The following is an 18266-nucleotide window of genomic DNA, read 5'->3' on the forward strand; positions in this document are numbered from 1 at the left end:
CATTGATAAAGCAGAGGACCATATCAACGGGAAGTGTAAAAAATAAGAGGAAGGACCATGCAAAATGATACAATTTGATTTCTAACTATAATATCAAAAAGAAAATATCAGTTTAGAAATTGTTGAAGTTTTCTTCTCTTTGTGCTTATTTTGCATAAATGAACTAGGTTGGCATGAGAAACAAAGTGTTGGAATCTTGTACATCATATGCACACCGGAATAACCCTAGGAATATATACTTCAAGAACACATGGCTAGATCACGGATAAAAATTAAATTGAACAAGGTGATGTACTCGCAAGATTTGCAACCACTCCTTGGAAATATAGGTTGATTTTATTTTTCTTATTTCAATCAATGAAGCACGTGTGAATTAGGATTTCTCAAACCTCTAGGGATCTGCTCTGTGATAGAATATGACTAAGGGAGTGGATTCTCAATTGTATCTCTCATTAACTCTTGAGAATACAGTGTTCTGTTGTGTAGTGCAGCAACTAATCCATGCACATGTGATCACCCAATACGTTAAGAATTTTGATAGCAAAATGTTTTACTCCTAAATGTATCAAAGTGGCATCTACTTCATATTTGAGTTCTCAATCCTCTCAGGATTGAGAGTTAATGTAATAAGTAGTCGTAAGTTTTATATCATTCTTTTGACGATGTTATAAAAGAATGACAACTCACATAACCCGTTCAAAATGATAGTTTAATGTATCAAAGTGTCACACATGTCAATTCATATATAAGACTCTTTTGAAAATAACGGGTAGTTCTAAGTCGATCTAAGTCATTGTTGATATGCATTTCATACTTTAATGGATATTTAAATAGCATATTAGCGACTACTTTCGAGTGGTCGGTGATAGTTTAATGAATATTTTAAATAACGTATTAACAACGGCCTTAGAGTCATTGTTAATATATATGCTTATATCAGCTAGGACGTTGTTCGTTGCTAATATCCATTTTATAATTTAATGAATATTTTAAATAGCATATGAGTAAAGACTAGGGCTGTAATCGAGCCGAGCCGAATCGAGCTTTAGGATTTCAAGACTTGCTCGTTTACAAAGATGTTTATTCGACCTAAGCTATGAAATGTGTCTTCAAACTCGGCTCGTTTAAAGTTTGGTCGAGTTCGAGCTAAAGCTCGAGTTTGTTGAAAATACTATTCGAGCCGAGCCGGGCTCAACTCGAGCTCGAACTAAACTATTATATTCTTTAATGTATGATCCAAGTAGAGTTCAAGCCCGAATTTTAAAACAACCTTTAGACATTTATCTATAGTATAAAATTTAGATATTAAGTAAATTATATTACATATATTACTTAATTACTAATATACATACTTAAATTTATATAACTAATTTTTAGTAATAAATTAATATATATGAACGAGTTAACGAGTCAGGCAAACAAACCGGTTGAGCTTTAAACGAGTTGAGCTCGCGAGCCCCTATCGAGATTTCTCGAGCGAGTTGGGTATGTATCATTTACTAATTGAGTGGATTTCTACAGTAATAAGCGGGTTCGTACAGTATCGAGATCAAATTCGAGTTGAGTTAAACTGAGTGGATATAGAGCGGGTTATCAAACGGACTGGTTTATTTACAGTCCTAGTAAACACCATAGAGTCGTCACTGATGTGTTTATATCAACAACAACCTAAAGTCGTTGATATGTATATCATAGTTTAACATATATTTTAAATAGCATATTATAGCGATAACTACGGTCATCGCCAATATGCATATCATTTATTAAAACTAGCGTATTTTAGGGCTCATAACAACGACGACATTGTCAATCACGAATATGACTTTCATTTAAAAAAAATAGATAACTTAAAGTTGTCGCTGATATATTATTATTAGCGAGTCAGCGATGATATTTGTCGTCACGAATAGCAACCACGTCGTTACTAATGACTTCTTGTGACATCTCGGACGCGTAAAAAATTCTCGCTTCGAGATTTGCAGCGACCTTGATGTCTTAGCAGATAAGTTTGTCGCAAAATGACCAAATTTCTTGTAGTAACAGTGATTCTAGAATGTGAGAAGATCCTGCTAATAATGACAATAATGTAAGGCTTTTAAGTTGAGAAGACCAAAGAAAGGAATAGCATTTGGATAAACAACAAATTTATTTAGAATATATGCCAGGCTTGCCAGCCCTCTTTATTCTTCAAGAATCCACTTTCCATATTTGGTTCTCTTCGATCTTAACTAACTTATAATCTGCACTTGTGTCTCCCCTTAACTGGGAGAATCTTTCAAAGAGCTAGCTAGGAAATCACTAGAAACACAACAATATCTATCTAGAACACCTACGCTAACTTATTCTTACCTTAATGTTCCTTAATCAGCACTTGTTCCTCATAAGAATAATATTACCTTAAAGAGGAAAAACATGGTTCCTATATAGTTTCTTCACAACCTGCAGACACTGCAACTAGAATGCCTACTCCGGGAGTTAAATTTCAGCAGCCAAATGGGGTTGGTGGAAGTGAAGACAATAATGATGCAGAAGATCAGAAGAAGCCAAAAGGTGAGACTTGAGAGAGATGGTAGATTGCTAATATTTTTAATCAATATTCTAATTTAATTCTTTTTTCCTCCAATTATCAAATTATTAAACCATTTTATTTAGTGAGGGTGTTGAAATTATAAAATTAAATGAGATTTGTTTTACAATATTGTCTTAAATCAATATATAGACATGGCACCTAACCTTACTGAGAAGATCACCACGTCCAGCCATGGAGACGAAAGCTATTCGGGGAGGAAAGATCAGAAGCCGAAGGAGAATGGTGTCGTCAAGGGAGGAGGCAATCAGCAAAATGGTAGATTGAAAGAATTTAATTTTATAACTAATTTAGTCTTTTTTTTTTTTTATAATATTATTGGAATTTTATAGTTTCATAGAGAGCAATAACTTGGGATTTTTTTTATTTTTTATTTTTTATCATTCCTCATCTTATAAATAAGAGAAAATTGTTAAATTGATTTTTGGAGCTTGAGATTGTGACAAATAACTTTATGGGTTTCAAAAGTGAAAAATTATACCATGTGATATGCTTGAAATAACAAATTACTCCATTGTATAAATTTCAATAATTTTTTCAACAGAGCCTTTATAAAATTATAAATTTACCCTAAAAAAATGTAATAATAATAATAATAATATATATATTTTTGATGGTTTGGCTACCCCATATGGTTGAGGCTATAGATTCCAAGTTCGAGACTTGTTATGTGCAAATTTTTCCTTGGGGCTACACCCCCTAGTGTAAAAACCAAACGATTTACCCTGATCCGCATAGGAAAACTTCCGAGCGTACAATACACGGGTCTGAAGTTTACTTTATAGGGGTTGGTCCGAAGGACCTTACCTTGTTAAGGTTCTCCATCATAAATTAAAAAATAATAAATAAATAAATAAATAAAATTGATTGTTGGAGGTGCTTGAATCACTCTAATGGTTATGGGGTGGTTCAACACTCTTTCTGGCTAATAGGGGTGGCCGAACCACCCCCATATCCATCGAGATGGTGTCGGCTACCCTAGCGCTAGGCCATATATATATATTTGTTTTTATAATTTTTTGGAGTAATTTGATGATGAATCTTCATTTTTATCATTTTCTGAAAAGACGTGGATCGGTATGGTGAAGAAATGGAGTCCAAGCAAAATAGAAGGACGACAGGCACAGGGAATATTAGAGATGGAGGTTTCTCAACATCGAAAGAGGAAAGACAACGCAATCAGAAACAAGAAGATATACAAATCAACATTAATATCCGCCTTCCAAGCAACGATTCTACTAAGATGATTATGACAACTAAAGCTCCGCCGCCGCCGGAGGACCAGAAGAAAGACGACAAGAGAGGTGATATATTGCTAAATTCCAGTTTCTTGTTTTATTTCTTTATTTATATTTTGAAAAAAATATACATTTAACCCTCCAAATTATCACATATTTTGTAATTATGCCTTCAAACTTTAAAAAATAACATCGAGACCCTTATATTACCATTGCGTGTTAAATTATTGTCACTTAATGATATAGCATTGATAGCAGGCGCTTATATAGATGTTGACATGTTAATTGAGACACACATGACATGGAATATGATCATCTCCCGTCTATTTTGGATTGGAAAATATCTAGTTTATGGCTAGTAAAGGCATAAATAGGACATCTGTCTACTAACTAAAAAAAATAATAAAATATTATTTTAAATTAAAAAAATAAAAATAAAAATAATAAAAAATTAGAAAATATTTTTAAAAAACTAAGGGTGGCCGGCCAGCCATAGGGGGTGGTCGGGCCACCCCTGTTGTCCTATCTGGGGTGGCCGAAGCCACCCCATGACCCAACGGGGGTGGTCCGGCCACCCCATTAATTTTTTTTTATTTTTATTTTGGCCCTAGGGGTGGCCGGACCACCCCCATTGGGCCATGGGGTGGCTTCGGCCACCCCAGACCGGCTGACCACCACATAGGACCAAATGAATTTTTTTTTAGTTTGGCCGTTGGGGGTGGCCGGACCATCCCCATGGGCCATGGGGTGGCTTCAGCCACCTAAGAACGGCCTGTCTGGGGTGGTCGAAGCTACCCCAAGCCAACAGGGGTGGTTCGGCCACCCCTTATGGGTTGGCCGGCCACCCTTAGTTTTTTTTTAATATTTTCTAATTTTTTTATTTTTTATTATTTTTATTTTTATTTTTTTAAAATCTAAAATAATATATTTTTATTATTTTTGATTAGTGGACAAGTGTCTTATTTATGGCTTTAGGATTTCTAAGAATAAATTTTAACTATAAACTGGATATTCTCCAGTCCAAAATGGACTAGAGATGATCCTATTCCACGTAACATATGTGACACTATAAATTTTGACGGAAAAGTAGTTTAGTGACCTAATTAAAATTTGAGCAAAACTTAAGGACCATATTAATGAAATTAGAAATTTAATGACTAAATACAAATCGAATAAGAACTTTATGGCTAAGAGGTAGCTCAATCAGCTGGGACCACGTCTAATGAAGTGGATGTTACTAATTCGAATCCCTCTCCCTCTTCTTGTGCGAACATAAAAATAAAAATAAAAATAAAAAGATTAGAACTTAATAGCTAAATATGATTTTTCTCATTTGGAAAATCACATTTACTTTTATTGAAAAATTTGTGGATATATATCATTTGTGAAATTGATGTTGGTTTTAAATGCTCAGAGCCCAGGTGCTGCTGCTCCATATTGTAGATAAAGATTTGCAAAATGGTGGATGTGACGCAGCTGTTGAAGAGGCAGTGTTATAGGGTATTAAAAAAAAAAAAAATTATAAAAGATATTTTTAAGTGAGCAAGTGCAAACAATGGATCGCTAGAGGCCAGCTGTTGTAAGGACGTGGATTTCACGTCGTTAAATGCTATTCTTTCATTTCCTATTCATCTTCATCTATATATATATATATATTTGAAAAAAAAAAAATTACTATTAAATTTGTAGAACCTACAGATCTAATGGTAAATTTGAAAAAAAAAAAAAAAAGAAGAAGAGAGAAATGGAAGAATAGTAGGTCTCTTTTTATGTCAATTGCAACCGAGATTACGGGGAGAATGACTTCTTGTAAGAATGTAAAGAGCACAATGCAGTGTGAGGGGGCTTGTTGCTATTTGAAACATCTCTGTTTTAGTTTATGCTTCTTAAGCTCATAGTTTGGTGAGTAAAGTTTGTTAGGAAGTTTTGATCAGCACAGCAGGCCTTGTTTCTGTTTTTGGTCTGTAATCTTGTATAGTTGACTTGCAGCTTTGTTGCTTTATCTTTGTATTGATTGCCTATAAAAAGATTGTTCAGTTTTTTCTTTGATGAACTAATTTTCATTGGTTAAGACAAAAAATGTGAAGTTTTTTCCTTTATTTATTATTTTTTAAACAATTGGATATTCTTTTTCTTTTGAAGGGGCACATGACTGCACCAAAAAAAAAAAAAAAAAAAAATTCACAGGTCGTGTCAAAATTTGCCAGTAGCATAATGTTGCTTAATGTTGTTTATGGAATTGAGAAATTTGTGTGGAGAAAGAAACAAACTGCAATTTTATTTTATTTTTAATTGAAAGGAGAAAAGTTATATGGGCAAATCTTTCCGATTTTTAATCCAAATGAAAGAGAGAATGAGAGATCATGTAGAAATGCTACCAAACACAAGACGGGTAGCGGTTTATTTAGCTAACAAGTGTACATGATAATTGGTGCCAATTTAAAATTGTGCAGCAGTCTATCGAGATAAGAAATGCACTAGAACAGGAAAATCAACTTATTGGTAGAGAGAGAGAAAAAAGAAAAAAGAATGCTTTAATTATACATCACTGGCTGAGTAATCCATTGTAAAAGGTTGATACCGTATATCTATTCAATTAGTTCAGTTGTTTTACACATAATTTCACATCTCTGCTGCAAAGGATTTACCACAACCACATGTTTGTGTTGCATTTGGGTTCTTGAAGGAGAAGCCTCCACCAATTAGAGCATCACTGTAGTCCAACTGCATTCCAAATACGAAAAGAAGGCTCTTTGGATCACAAACTGCCAAGAAAAAGAAACAGAAAAAGAAAAAGTGAAAAGGAGATTATATGTTTAAAGTAATAGCATTAGATATATAAAGATGAGAGACTGCATCACATAATCTACAGCATGCGGAGGCATTCTGGTATTTCACATGGGATATAAATTTCCTCCAAACTAGGTTTCCTTTGAGTGTAAGAAACAATTTTTTTTTTTTTTTTTTATTAATGCTATTAAAAAAACACATGTTTCTCATATGTTAAGAGACACATGGCATTTTTAGAGACTGAGTTGGAGAAAATTTCTGTTTTGACATGTGCAGACAGTTTGGTAATTGGATACCTGCTATCAAGTTCCCAAACCACATCACAGAATTTTTAAATTGATGAACAATATAAACCACACCACATGGACACTTCGAAATTGATGAAAAACCTGGTTGTCAGCACATGACTCAGGTGTATGCAAGTTCCTCTAATGAAAGACACGCTGACTTCCAGAAATCAGAGTAAAGCAATATGGCCATATCTTGATATTAATTTACATTGCCTATACTACAGAAACAACCAAGAGATCAATTTGGTTCTCAAGTGTTGGTACCCCAAATTAGTCATTAATCCTGTAAAAGCCTGTGGAAACTCAGTTTGCTGATATCCACAGGAAATGATTTACGGACGGTAAAACTAGTGTTGCCACAGGTGTCTAAAGATTGAAATGGCTCCAGTCCCAAACTTTAGCCGAGAACATGGAGAGTAATTGTCCAATCAGTTATCAAATACCAGCACAAAATCCGAAATTACATATACATGCGTCAATTATCTTCCATTTGCAATACATCACAACATAATACCTGTTTGCATTTCATCTTCTTTATACAAGCCTAAGTGCTACTCCACAGCTTTGATTGAGTTGCTTATTCTCAATAATATATATTTTTTTGGCTTTATCCACCTCAGTGTCCTGCCTGCTCTATTAAGTGCGGCAGTGCGCACACATTAGCCCTCTATTGAGAGGATTCTCACAATGATTGACAGCTAGATTTGATTTCTAATGTATTGAAGCATACTACTTTTTTTTTTTTTGATAAGTAATTGGCCCTAAGGAGAGGGGGAAGGGAAAATTTGAACTATTGACCTCTGCTTCATAAGGCGTGGTTTCTAACCAATTAAGTTACCCTTTGGGACCAACCTACAATTATTATAGACAAATGTAAATGTAAAAGAGAATCCAAAAAGAAAAGTGTTTTCTCCACGCTCTGGTACCAACTCCCTCAAAGTTCTATCTTGAATAAACCCTAAAATTGAAGTCTTGGCATGTGTTATAATTCAAATTAAATTATTAAATTCATCTCTTCCAATCAGCTTAAACTTTTGGGATAAATAATGATTTAACATGGTATCAAAATAAAGGTCTTGAGTTTAAACCATATCTCTGTCATTCACCTCTCATTTTAATTAAATATTTTACATCTTGAGTCTTACTTAGAGCCCACACATGAGGAAAAATATTAGAATATAAATTTTTTTTTGATAAGAAAAAAAAGTTAGGTTGCTCTCAAATATTAGAATATAAATTAAATGATTAAATTCACATCTTTCTATTAGCTCAAGCTTTTGGGATAAGTAGTAATTTAAGTTGATGCCCCCTTGTTTCAATCCATTTTTATGTCCCCTTTACTCACGTCTCGCGCTTTCCTCTTGGATTGACCAAACTCCTGGAATTGTTTTTTCAGTTTCCCTTCATCGATTACTTCCAACAACATTTGACATCAAGTTAGATGCCTTAATCCCTAAAGTGCACATACTTTTGACCCCTACACTAGACACATAACATTAATGCAATTTTACACAAATTGGACACTAGAAGAAGCCTACCCAACTCAATTCCTAAATCCACATCTTAAGACTTCTAACACAGCTCTGTTGTACATGCTTCTCATCTGTGGTACCTGGATCTTCAACTCGTTCCGTAATATCCATGTCAACATGACTCTCACATAAACACTATTAACATACCACACCCAATGCTTTAAGAGAAGAACTGAAAGGTGTTCATTTTTCCTTTGTCAATTGCATATTAATTCAGGTGCCATGAATTTCCCCCTATCAGACCAGCTTAAACAAGAAGAGCTTGTTCCCATCTTGAAGGGATTAGATTAGCGGTCTGGTGGCAAACTAACATCATCAAATTTAGCGCATTTACATTATCTATTTAAGATAGATGCTAAGCGAGATCTAGTTCCCTACATGGAAACTTAAACATAGCACAAGATCCTATGCTGGTATAATGCGTTGCCTCGGTGCTCTGACCTTGGCCACCCATAGATGAAAGATGTGAGAATCTCTTGAATGTCCAGCTTTAAGGCTATCACAAATCTCGTCATCTGAAGACATACTCTTCCCTGAAGTAATATTGCTTATAAGTCATTTATTATGACAAAGCCACTGCTTTGACCTTGCATCCACTAGATGATGGCTGTGACGCTCTCTTTACGGTCCAGCTTAAGATTGTAGTAAAAATTGGTATTTGAATACTCTGCCCAAAGTTGCTATTACTTGTAACATATCAGATACAGCATTTACTACTTCAGATATCATCATATCAACAATAATGGATCAATAAACTTTCAAATGATGGGACCAACAGAAAGTCATTGGAAGATTGATTATTGATAATACAATCATCTTGCCACCCGTAAGCGATCCACCATCATTTTCATTAATAAGTTTTCTTTTCTCTTAAGTTAGTTTCATTGTCAAGTCTTTCACTAAATGATTAGTTTCTTAAGCCAATATTAGAGTCAATTCGCATGACTAGTCATGTTCGACACGAAACTTTGATCAAAAGGTGAAAGCCGTCATAATTCTAGTGGAAGCACATCTCTGACTATTAACTGTAAATTCTACTTATGTTGTGATGCCAATCAATTAAATCACCCTACTCAACAAACATTCTCATTCTAAAATGGACTCTACTTAATATACTTCCCTGCTCTATTTTACCTGTCCATTCTCGTTATTTGTTTCTAACCCTCATATTGATCATTCACCTATCACCCTAAACCTTCCTTCCATTGTTAGTCCCCTAAACCTACTTTAAAACCATAAGATATCCAAATTCACTATCAAACAATATAACATAACAGAATACATATGACCAAATAATTCAAGAAGGGGTGCACTGCAGGGAGTGAACCAGAAACCTTTTAATTGTACTATATATCCTAATGACTCGTCAGCCATATAGCCCTATACGTAACCTAACCTATCACTTATATACAATTCAAAGAATGTGTACGTTTCTAACATTTATTTTAATAATTAAAGTTCAAGCAGGAACTAACAAATATCTTGGATGTAGATCGTAACGCACACTCACGTGCATGGACTACCACCTACAGGTCAACCAACAAGTTATCCACAAAGGCTGACACCACTGTAATATACATCACAGCAGAAGTTTTATAAACCGTACATCCTCACATAAGCAAGCAAACGAGATTATAAAGGCTTACCAATCACAAAACCGTTATACTCGATGATGGAATCATCTGGTCGTGCATTTGCTCTTTTTTCGAACTCCATTGTGTAAGACATGCCAGAGCATCCACCCTGTTTAACACCAATTCTCAAGCACAAATCTTCATTACGTTCAGACCTCATCCTATTCAAGTGTTTCAGCGCATCATCTGTAAGCGAAATGGCAGGTGCGATACCCTGAGATGTTGATGCAGCTGAAACATGGAAGGAACTTGATATGATTATAATCATATATTAAGCAATTTAAACTAAACAAAAAAGAAAAATTAATTGCAATGCTGAATACTTTCTCAAGTATCATGTGAAAATCTCATTAAATGAAAGATTGATGCAGCCTATACTCTTAATCCAATTAACTGCTTTAGAAGGAATAACACAGCTGTGTGGCGTATATGTACCGTGAAGCAGAAACATGAATCTTTCTTAGAATTAAGGCTTTTCTACATGTATTATTACTAAAAGCAATGCAATATTCAGACATATCTGCAATTCTCTCTAAGCTAAAAAAGAGAACAAATATGTCATATGTACCATTTGTTACACAAATAAGGATCATAAAAGAGTTCTTTCTTACCCTGTTAGCCATGTGAATATAACATACACCCCCAAAACTGTTACATACCCATAATCCATGTGTCCCAAAAACCAACACTAATGGAATACATCTAACCACCAAAACTTGTCAAATCTTGTTACCATCTAACTATTTGCGGTAACCCCAAGAAGCTGTTCAAATTAAATTTGACTAAAATGCAAAACCCATCATACAATTTAATCAACCAATACAAGGATTAAAATTATCTTGTGATTGAGGAAGAATTCCTCGAAAATCGGACACTTCTAATATATTCTGTACAATTCGCTAAATACTCATTCCAGTTTCAAGCAAACTAACCCGAATTACAAGCTTAATTCCTCACAGTTCTCCATAATATATCCGGAAAAAAAAAACAAAACAAAAATAGAAAAAGAAAAAGAAACAACAAACTTTGTAATTAACCAGTAAAGCACGCCATACCAAATAGTTCGAAATGAATGATAAAAAAATCACATATTATTTGAGATTTAACAAACATAACAAAAACAATGAAATAAATGAAAAAAGAGATAATTGTAAAACATATATATAAAGTACGCAAAAAAAAAAAAAAAAAAAAAAAAGGGTACCTGAAACCGAAGCTGCTCGAATTGAAAAGGGCTTTCGACCATTGAGCTTTATTTGTGAAAATCGAAAAGAAACTGAACAAGGAGGTAAAGAGCTTGATCGTGGGTACTGGGGAGGAGGAAGAGAAAAGGAGCAACGGGTGGGAATTGCAGAGAACGCCATTGTAGAGAACGTAAATAAGCTTTTCTCCTGTGTATGTTTTGGTAAATGAGAGAATATATGTATGTGTATATCAGATCCTTTCAGGTGGACGTGCTAGAAAATAATCGAAAGATCTCTGCCGTTGAACGTTCAAATTGTGTGTGTTGACCGTTTTTTGCTGTTGTTCCAGTAAGGCAGGAGGTAGATCGGACGGCCAAGGAAATTCCTCGTTGTTGAGTGGTCCTCCAAACCACCTTCTTTCTTTCTTTTCTTTTTTTCAAATTATCCCCATGTGTCAAATTCAAGGTTTGAGCATTCTTCCATGAACCTAAATAGATTAAATTGAGAGCAAAATTTCGTAGTTCAAATAATATGAAATGTTGAAGAATTTGTCTACTTGAATCAACAATTTGATAATTTTATTTTACTCTAATTACAAGGAAGCTTAGTGATAAATTTCAGGATTAAATTCTTTATACAGTTTAGTTCAATGCGAAATCAAACAGATCCCTCGATTTTAAAAAGTATCGAAAATGATACTTTTACACATATGATCAACGTAATTAGCATTTCTGTCTATATTCATTCTAATAATTTAACGGCGTGCCACATCAAACCAATTAGAGACTGCCACATGTCTCATATGACTCATTAATATTATTTAAAAAAAAAAAAAAAACTTTTCAATATATATATATATAGAGAGAGAGAGAGAGTGGTCAAGCCACTCTCATTTGACCAAAGGGGGTCACTCAACCACCTCCTATGAATTAAGAGATTGTGAATTGGAATTATAAAATATCACTAGGAGTTTTGATTAATCAAAATAAATACTATGGAGCAACTACAATTTTTTTTTTTTTTTTTTTGAAATAAAATTGTAATTAATAGTGACTTAGGACAAGTCATGAGATGAAAAAGTGTCATAGGCCAGCAAGTTTTATTTTTCCTTTAGGCTCATTCTCAAACTCATTATTATCTCTTTAAGGGGCTTGACCTAATTACACAAGGTGAACCCATAGTGGCCATGTACAGTAGTGATAGGGTCTAGGTTTTTCAAGTCATACTTTGACAAGGAAGCCTAATCCTATTTTCACTTAAAAACATAACTTGTTGTGAGTGCACTTGTGAATGTTGTGTCCCACATTGAGAAAATATAAAAGAAAATAGTGCTTAATATACCTAAGTGGACCTTAGCCCATTAGCTTAGGCTTTGGGCTAGAGTTGTGTTCAATTATGTATATTAACATACTCTTGGTAAAAACTTAATAACCAAACACGCGTCGGTTGAAAATATAAAAAGACTCACAAGCAAGGGAGAGTTAGGTCAATGTAAAGAGACTCACAAGTGAGGGGGAGATTGTTATGAGTGCACTTGTGAATGTTGTGTCCCACATTGAAAAAATATAAAAGAAAATATTGTTTAATATACCTAAGTGGATTTTAGCTCATTAGCTTAAGCGTTTGGGTTAGAGTTATATATATTAATGTACTCTTTGAAACAACTCTATAACTGCTTTATCTCCCAACATAAGTCTATTTAAAATGGTCTAGTATAAGCATTAGAGCGGAGCCTATGGTCTTTGTCTTATAATCAGAATTGAGAAGAAAGTTTAGAAGTCTCAAAACCCTAGCCTACCATCCAAATTGCAGGAGCTAGAGGATTCAATTCACCCCAAGAACCCCAAGTAGCCAACTTTGTAAGATAGTGTTTTACCTTTGTAAATTTTTGTTTTGCATGATCTAATACTATGCTCTGTTAATGCTTTTTGTTGGGAATTTTTTCTTTGTATCTTTTTATATACATTCCCTACAATTATCCTATTATGGGCATTTCCATATTAGGCTAGCCATATTAGTTTTATGTATTAAGTTTATATTATGTTAGTAAGTCTGCTAACCCTAACCTTATTAGGGTTGTGATATTATTTCAATAAAAGTTATTTTGATGACTAAGCCCTAGAAAATATTGTAATACTCTCTATTTAAAGGAACGTATGATATGAATAAAGGAAATAGAAAATTATTTCAAACATTGTGTTTGCAAATGTTTTAAATTTCCTTAAAATCTAAAGGTCTAGATTCTCTTAGAATCTAATTTATCACGTTGCCAACTTTGGTTCGTAACATAATCATACGCTGACATACTCCTTGTTTGGTGCTTGTTTGCTTATGTCAAAGGCATTGAGCTCAACCATCATGTTACCAAAAGAAATCCTCATAACAACATTTTTCTTAGGGGAATTCTTAAATACATAAACATCATCTTCAACTGAACTAGAAAAAAAAAAAAAAAACACACTAGCCAGCAAAATGTGTAAAATGCCATTCAAACTGTACTGAATTAATTCACACCTTGCAGAAAAAAAGATGCTTTTATGTGTATTGAGTATTGGATTTTTTGCAGGTTTTATGTCACACGAACTTGATTGCTTTGTCTCTTAAGTAGAAAAATGGACACCTTACAACTATATTGAAGAATACATGAAAAGGATCAAATTCCTCCTCATTCCACCCGAAAATTAATCAAAGTAACAAAAGTAATCAAAGAATTATAGCAACCCCATAGGCTTGAAATAGATACATGCAATCCTTGAAGGGCAACTTCAGCATGCACAAAATCCTTTCTGTTCAATACCTGATAGAGATTCTGAGATACCCTGGAAGTAACTGCAAAATGAACATAATATAAGCTGCTCATGAGAGAATAGCTTGAAGAAGTAATGGAACTTATGAGAATTGAAATGTGAACCATATGAACTGATTGTGAAACTAAAAGACACATAAGTAAGGTTGATTCAAAAATTTTGGTATATAAATGACAGAAGTTTCTTATTATGGAAATTTACTGAGGTAAAATTTGCTTAAGAAGGAGGCTAACATCATATACATGGATGCATCTTATTTTACTAATCAACAAAAACAATGAAGGGTGATCTGCAATAATGCATCTGAAGTACATCAGAAGCTCAATTTAAGTGGATGCAGAGCTGATATGAGCTTTTGATGAAATTCAATTACAGCTCTTTAGAATCTGCTGCAGAAAAGTTGTTAAAAAAAAAAGAATAAATTTGTCTAAAGGATTAGACTTACTTGTCCAGATCACATCCTTGTTCATTAGTTAGTGCAGTTCTTGCAACACAGAGAAATGCTTCACCAACATTGTAGCCCTCTTTTGCTGAGGTCTCAAAGTAAGGTATATTTCCTCTGGAAGCACACCAATCCTTTGCTTGCTTTTCAGAAACCTGCACCACTAATTGCCATAAATTATATGCCAAGAGCAAATGCAAACAAGTGCTAGAGATGAATCCATGTCCATACCACTCTGCTGTTTCCACCATCTATGTCAATCTTATTTCCAAGTAATACAAAGGGAAATTCGTCGGGTGCAGCCGGATCAGCCTAGTGTCAGTTGAGGATGAGTGCATATGATTAAATAAGTACACTGGTAATACAGAGTAAGAGATGGATCTCTAGATACAGAGTAATTAAGTACAACATGTAATGCATTATTATCTAAACTTCTTTACATTTCATATACCAGAAAAGTACGTCAGAAGTTAATGAAGTATCCCTTGTGGGTTAATGATGATATCTATGACCATAATCTAGGAAGTTTTACAGAGAAATTCCCTATAAATTACAAGATGCACAAATATGATAATTTGGATAGGGTATCACAGAATATCATAGCTTCCCATTACCATGTTTACACAAAGAAGCAAACTTCAGAGTTGGGAGGGCTCATGATTTTCTCAAGAAGTTGCTGGAATTTGCTTTGAAACTTTTTTAATTGAGCTCCTTTTGGCTAATAAAAAAATAAAAAAGAGATTTTTTCCCTCCAAAAACATTTCTACAAGCTTAAGCTTTTAGAACAAGTGATAGTTTATCATAATATCAGAACCAGAAGTCATAAATTCAAAACCTTAATCCATGATTTACCCATGCTTCAGTTAGATATTCTATGTGTTGGAACACATTCATATCAGCTTAAACACATTCATATCCGCTTAAACTTTTAAAGTGATGGTTTAACACCTCAAAGGCTCAACATAGAGGAGCAGAAGTCATTTTATGTGTTGGGGAGAGAAACATCAAGGGGAGTCAAACAAGAATAAGTCAATATACATATTAGGACACCACTTCTAGTCCAAAAGCCTAAGCTAATGAACTTTGGTCCACTTAGATATATTAACCATTTTTATTTTTTATACTTTTTCAATGTGGGACACAAAGCTCACAAGTGCATGCACAACACTATGCAATGATAAATTCTGTGTTGCCTACTTTTTCACCACCTTCATCTAAATAGAACATTAATAAGTTGAAATATGAGCATATAAATCATTTGCATCTCTAGTATTCAGGTTAAGAAGAAAGCTTTAAATAATCATAGGCTGAACCAATAGAACATGCTGCTCTCTTTGATAATCACCAAACATATGGAAATAGAATGAAGCTAGAGAGGCATGATCAGACCTGTTTGAGAAACTCTTCACGCCAAGTGTTTAGTGTTTCAAATGATTTTAGTACATTTACATCATATACAAGCACACAACATTCCGCCCCTCTATAAAATGCAGCCCCTAGACTTTGGAACCTTTCCTGCCCTGCAGTGTCCCAAATCTGCCAAACAAAATTTACTTCAATCAATTTCACAAGAAAACTCATTAAAATGTTGGTTTAGATGGAAAGATATATATATATCAAGGAAGGGTTAATCGTCTACCTGCAAAGTGACCTGTTTGTTGTCAATCTGTAGTTCTTTTGTGACAAAATCAGCACCAATGGTAGCTTTATATTGTCCAATGAACTTGTTATAGACATATCTGATTAAGCAGTTAATGAATCACACAGCCTACCAATGCTTTCTGAATGCAGTAAACCCGAATGTATTTCATGTTTGTTCAAAAAAAATAAAAGCTTTTTTTGATAGTGAATTAGGTAAAATACTAAGACGTGTTGGGTGGTCTTGGGCCTCTTTAAACCCCAAAAACTAACTCAAGAAGTGAGGCTTTTCCTCTACACTTATAAACTGACCACCAGCAACTTCCACAACCGATGTGGGATAACCCCAACAATCTCTCCCTCACATTTGGGTCGGAGCAGAGACAACCCATTTCTCACGTGGATTGTTGGGTGGAGACTTGTTGATTGAACTTGAGCTTTGATACCAGTGTTAGATGGTCTTGAGCCTCTCTTAACTCCAAACAGTTGCACAAAAAGTGAGGCTTCTCCTCACATTTATAAACTGACTACCAGCCCCTTCCACAACCGATGTGGTATAACCCCAACAAGACAAAATGACAAGAATGCAAGAATACAAAGACCCAAATTAAGGTCCAAAATTTGACTCAGAATCTGCAGGCTAACAAGAATAAGTAGTTTTAGAATATATGATTGTAATCAGATTAATCCAATCTGATTTGATTACAATCATGATATGTAATTAATCAGAATGATTTGATTCCAATCATGTATTCTAACAAGTAGCAATCTTTTGGTTTCCTACAAGGATGTAGTCATCACCATACTCCAATGAACTTTAATCTTTGTAATGATTAAGATTATATGGCTGATAACTAACTAATTAAATTGACAAGTAAATTTTTTGCTTAATCATTTCACCAAATTATGGACCGTCACATCAATTTATGAGCATTAAATAACTTTGATGCGCGACACTGCCTTACATGAATATCTCAATAGATACAAAATTGGTTTTTTTTTTGTTGGGAAACTTCAGTTTAGCCCACTAAACTTCTACGTGATTTGACAAACCCTCCCTAAACTTTCAAGTCTCTCACTTTGGACTCCTGAACTTTCAATTGCTCTCAATGTAGATCCCTCCGTCAGATTTTAAACGTTACATGACGTTTATACCACTGACTTTTGTATAAAATTCCAACTTTACCCTTAATTCCAAAACCTTTTTTTTATTTTTATTTTTAAAAAAAAACAAAAATTAGAGATATTTTGGTCTTTTTTAGTATTTTTAACTGCTAAAATTGACGGAGGGGTCCACATTGAGAGCAATTGAAAGTTCAGGGGTTCAAATTGAGAGATTTAAAAGTTTATGGGGGTTTTGTCAAATCGCGTGAAAGTTTAGGAGGCTAAGCTGAAGTTTCCCATTTTTTGTTTGTTTGTTTGTTTTTTTTTTTTTTTTTTTTAATTTATTTATTTTAAGAAGAAAGAAGAAAACTGAAGAGTACATATATTTAGTAATTAGTAGAATAAATTCGACAGAAACTCGAAGCAAAGAAAAAGGATACTGATTCATCAAAGATGTCTTTCCCACCCTGAATATCACCAAAAGACAAATTCACAACTCTAGAGAAAGTGCAGAAAAATATACATATTGTCAACTACATTACTATATACTCAAGCCACTCAAAGAAAATGAGAAGAAAAAACAAAACATTGAAAAGAAACAAAGAAAAAGAACTTCGAATCTTACCCACTGTCACCAAGGACGATTACTTTTAGCAAGGCTCTTTTTCCAGCAGGCACGTCCATCAGACCACAAAGGTTTATCCAAAACAACAGACGATGTAGAAAATGTTCTGAACTGCTGATTTTCTCAAAGCTTTATCTCTAAAAGTATATATATATATATATATAGAAATGTTTATGAAAGTTTGGATAAAGAAAGATCACAGTTATAAATTATAATGACAATGAAAGAGAAGGAATGGTCATTTTCGAGGGTGTTCTTGATCCTTCTTGGCTACTGCTTTTTTCCTCTTTCCCTCTACGCTTCGATGATGTTAAGTGGGAGACATGTGAACTTTTGCCAACCAAAACCAACTTTACCCGCCAGCGAAGCTGTTCTTTTTCTTTCTTTCTTTTTAA

At 34.1% G+C, this 18266-nt stretch overlaps 3 protein-coding genes across 3 annotated transcripts; 1 reads left to right on the top strand and 2 right to left on the bottom strand.

Annotated features, from left to right (window-relative positions):
• The first annotated feature begins 2459 nt into the window (after positions 1-2459).
• Positions 2460-5323, top strand: LOC132164941 (uncharacterized). Its single transcript, XM_059575461.2, has 4 exons — positions 2460-2550; positions 2720-2845; positions 3655-3891; positions 5240-5323. The coding sequence occupies exons 1-4, from the start codon at positions 2460-2462 to the stop codon at positions 5266-5268; spliced, it is 483 nt and encodes a 160-aa protein (XP_059431444.2). The 3' UTR covers positions 5269-5323.
• A 1017-nt stretch (positions 5324-6340) lies between these two features.
• Positions 6341-11480, bottom strand: CPISCA (chloroplast-localized ISCA-like protein). Its single transcript, XM_059576466.2, has 3 exons — positions 11276-11480; positions 10084-10302; positions 6341-6590 (listed from the first exon to the last, which is right to left on the bottom strand). Exons 1-3 carry the CDS (start codon positions 11433-11435, stop codon positions 6448-6450), a joined length of 522 nt encoding a protein of 173 aa, XP_059432449.1. The 5' UTR covers positions 11436-11480; the 3' UTR covers positions 6341-6447.
• Positions 11481-13827: 2347 nt separating this feature from the next.
• RAB7A (RAB GTPase homolog 7A) lies at positions 13828-17930 on the bottom strand. The gene is made up of 7 exons (XM_059576842.1): positions 17872-17930; positions 17687-17713; positions 16144-16243; positions 15894-16040; positions 14736-14816; positions 14508-14659; positions 13828-14084 (listed from the first exon to the last, which is right to left on the bottom strand). The coding sequence occupies exons 1-7, from the start codon at positions 17928-17930 to the stop codon at positions 14021-14023; spliced, it is 630 nt and encodes a 209-aa protein (XP_059432825.1). The 3' UTR covers positions 13828-14020.
• Between the last annotated feature and the right edge of the window lie 336 nt (positions 17931-18266).

Source organism: Corylus avellana, chromosome 11, assembly GCF_965113065.1.
Source record: "Corylus avellana chromosome 11, dhCorAvel1.hap1.2, whole genome shotgun sequence".
Taxonomy (NCBI): domain Eukaryota; kingdom Viridiplantae; phylum Streptophyta; class Magnoliopsida; order Fagales; family Betulaceae; genus Corylus; species Corylus avellana.

Excerpts from the sequence above, each read along its gene's own strand:
- LOC132164941 (XM_059575461.2), top strand. The coding sequence starts at position 2,460 with ATGCCTACTCCGGGAGTTAAATTTCAGCAGCCAAATGGGGTTGGTGGA. Across the intron at positions 2,551-2,719 it reads AGATCAGAAGAAGCCAAAAG|ACATGGCACCTAACCTTACT; the intron begins GTGAGACTTGAG and ends ATCAATATATAG. Across the intron at positions 3,892-5,239 it reads GAAGAAAGACGACAAGAGAG|AGCCCAGGTGCTGCTGCTCC; the intron begins GTGATATATTGC and ends TTAAATGCTCAG.
- CPISCA (XM_059576466.2), bottom strand. The coding sequence starts at position 11,435 with ATGGCGTTCTCTGCAATTCCCACCCGTTGCTCCTTTTCTCTTCCTCCT. Across the intron at positions 10,303-11,275 it reads TCGAGCAGCTTCGGTTTCAG|CTGCATCAACATCTCAGGGT; the intron begins GTACCCTTTTTT and ends TCCATGTTTCAG. Across the intron at positions 6,591-10,083 it reads GTATAACGGTTTTGTGATTG|TTTGTGATCCAAAGAGCCTT; the intron begins GTAAGCCTTTAT and ends TTTTCTTGGCAG.
- RAB7A (XM_059576842.1), bottom strand. The coding sequence starts at position 17,930 with ATGGACGTGCCTGCTGGAAAAAGAGCCTTGCTAAAAGTAATCGTCCTT. Across the intron at positions 17,714-17,871 it reads ATCGTCCTTGGTGACAGTGG|GGTGGGAAAGACATCTTTGA; the intron begins GTAAGATTCGAA and ends GGTGATATTCAG. Across the intron at positions 14,817-15,893 it reads GTGAAGAGTTTCTCAAACAG|GCTGATCCGGCTGCACCCGA; the intron begins GTCTGATCATGC and ends AACTGACACTAG.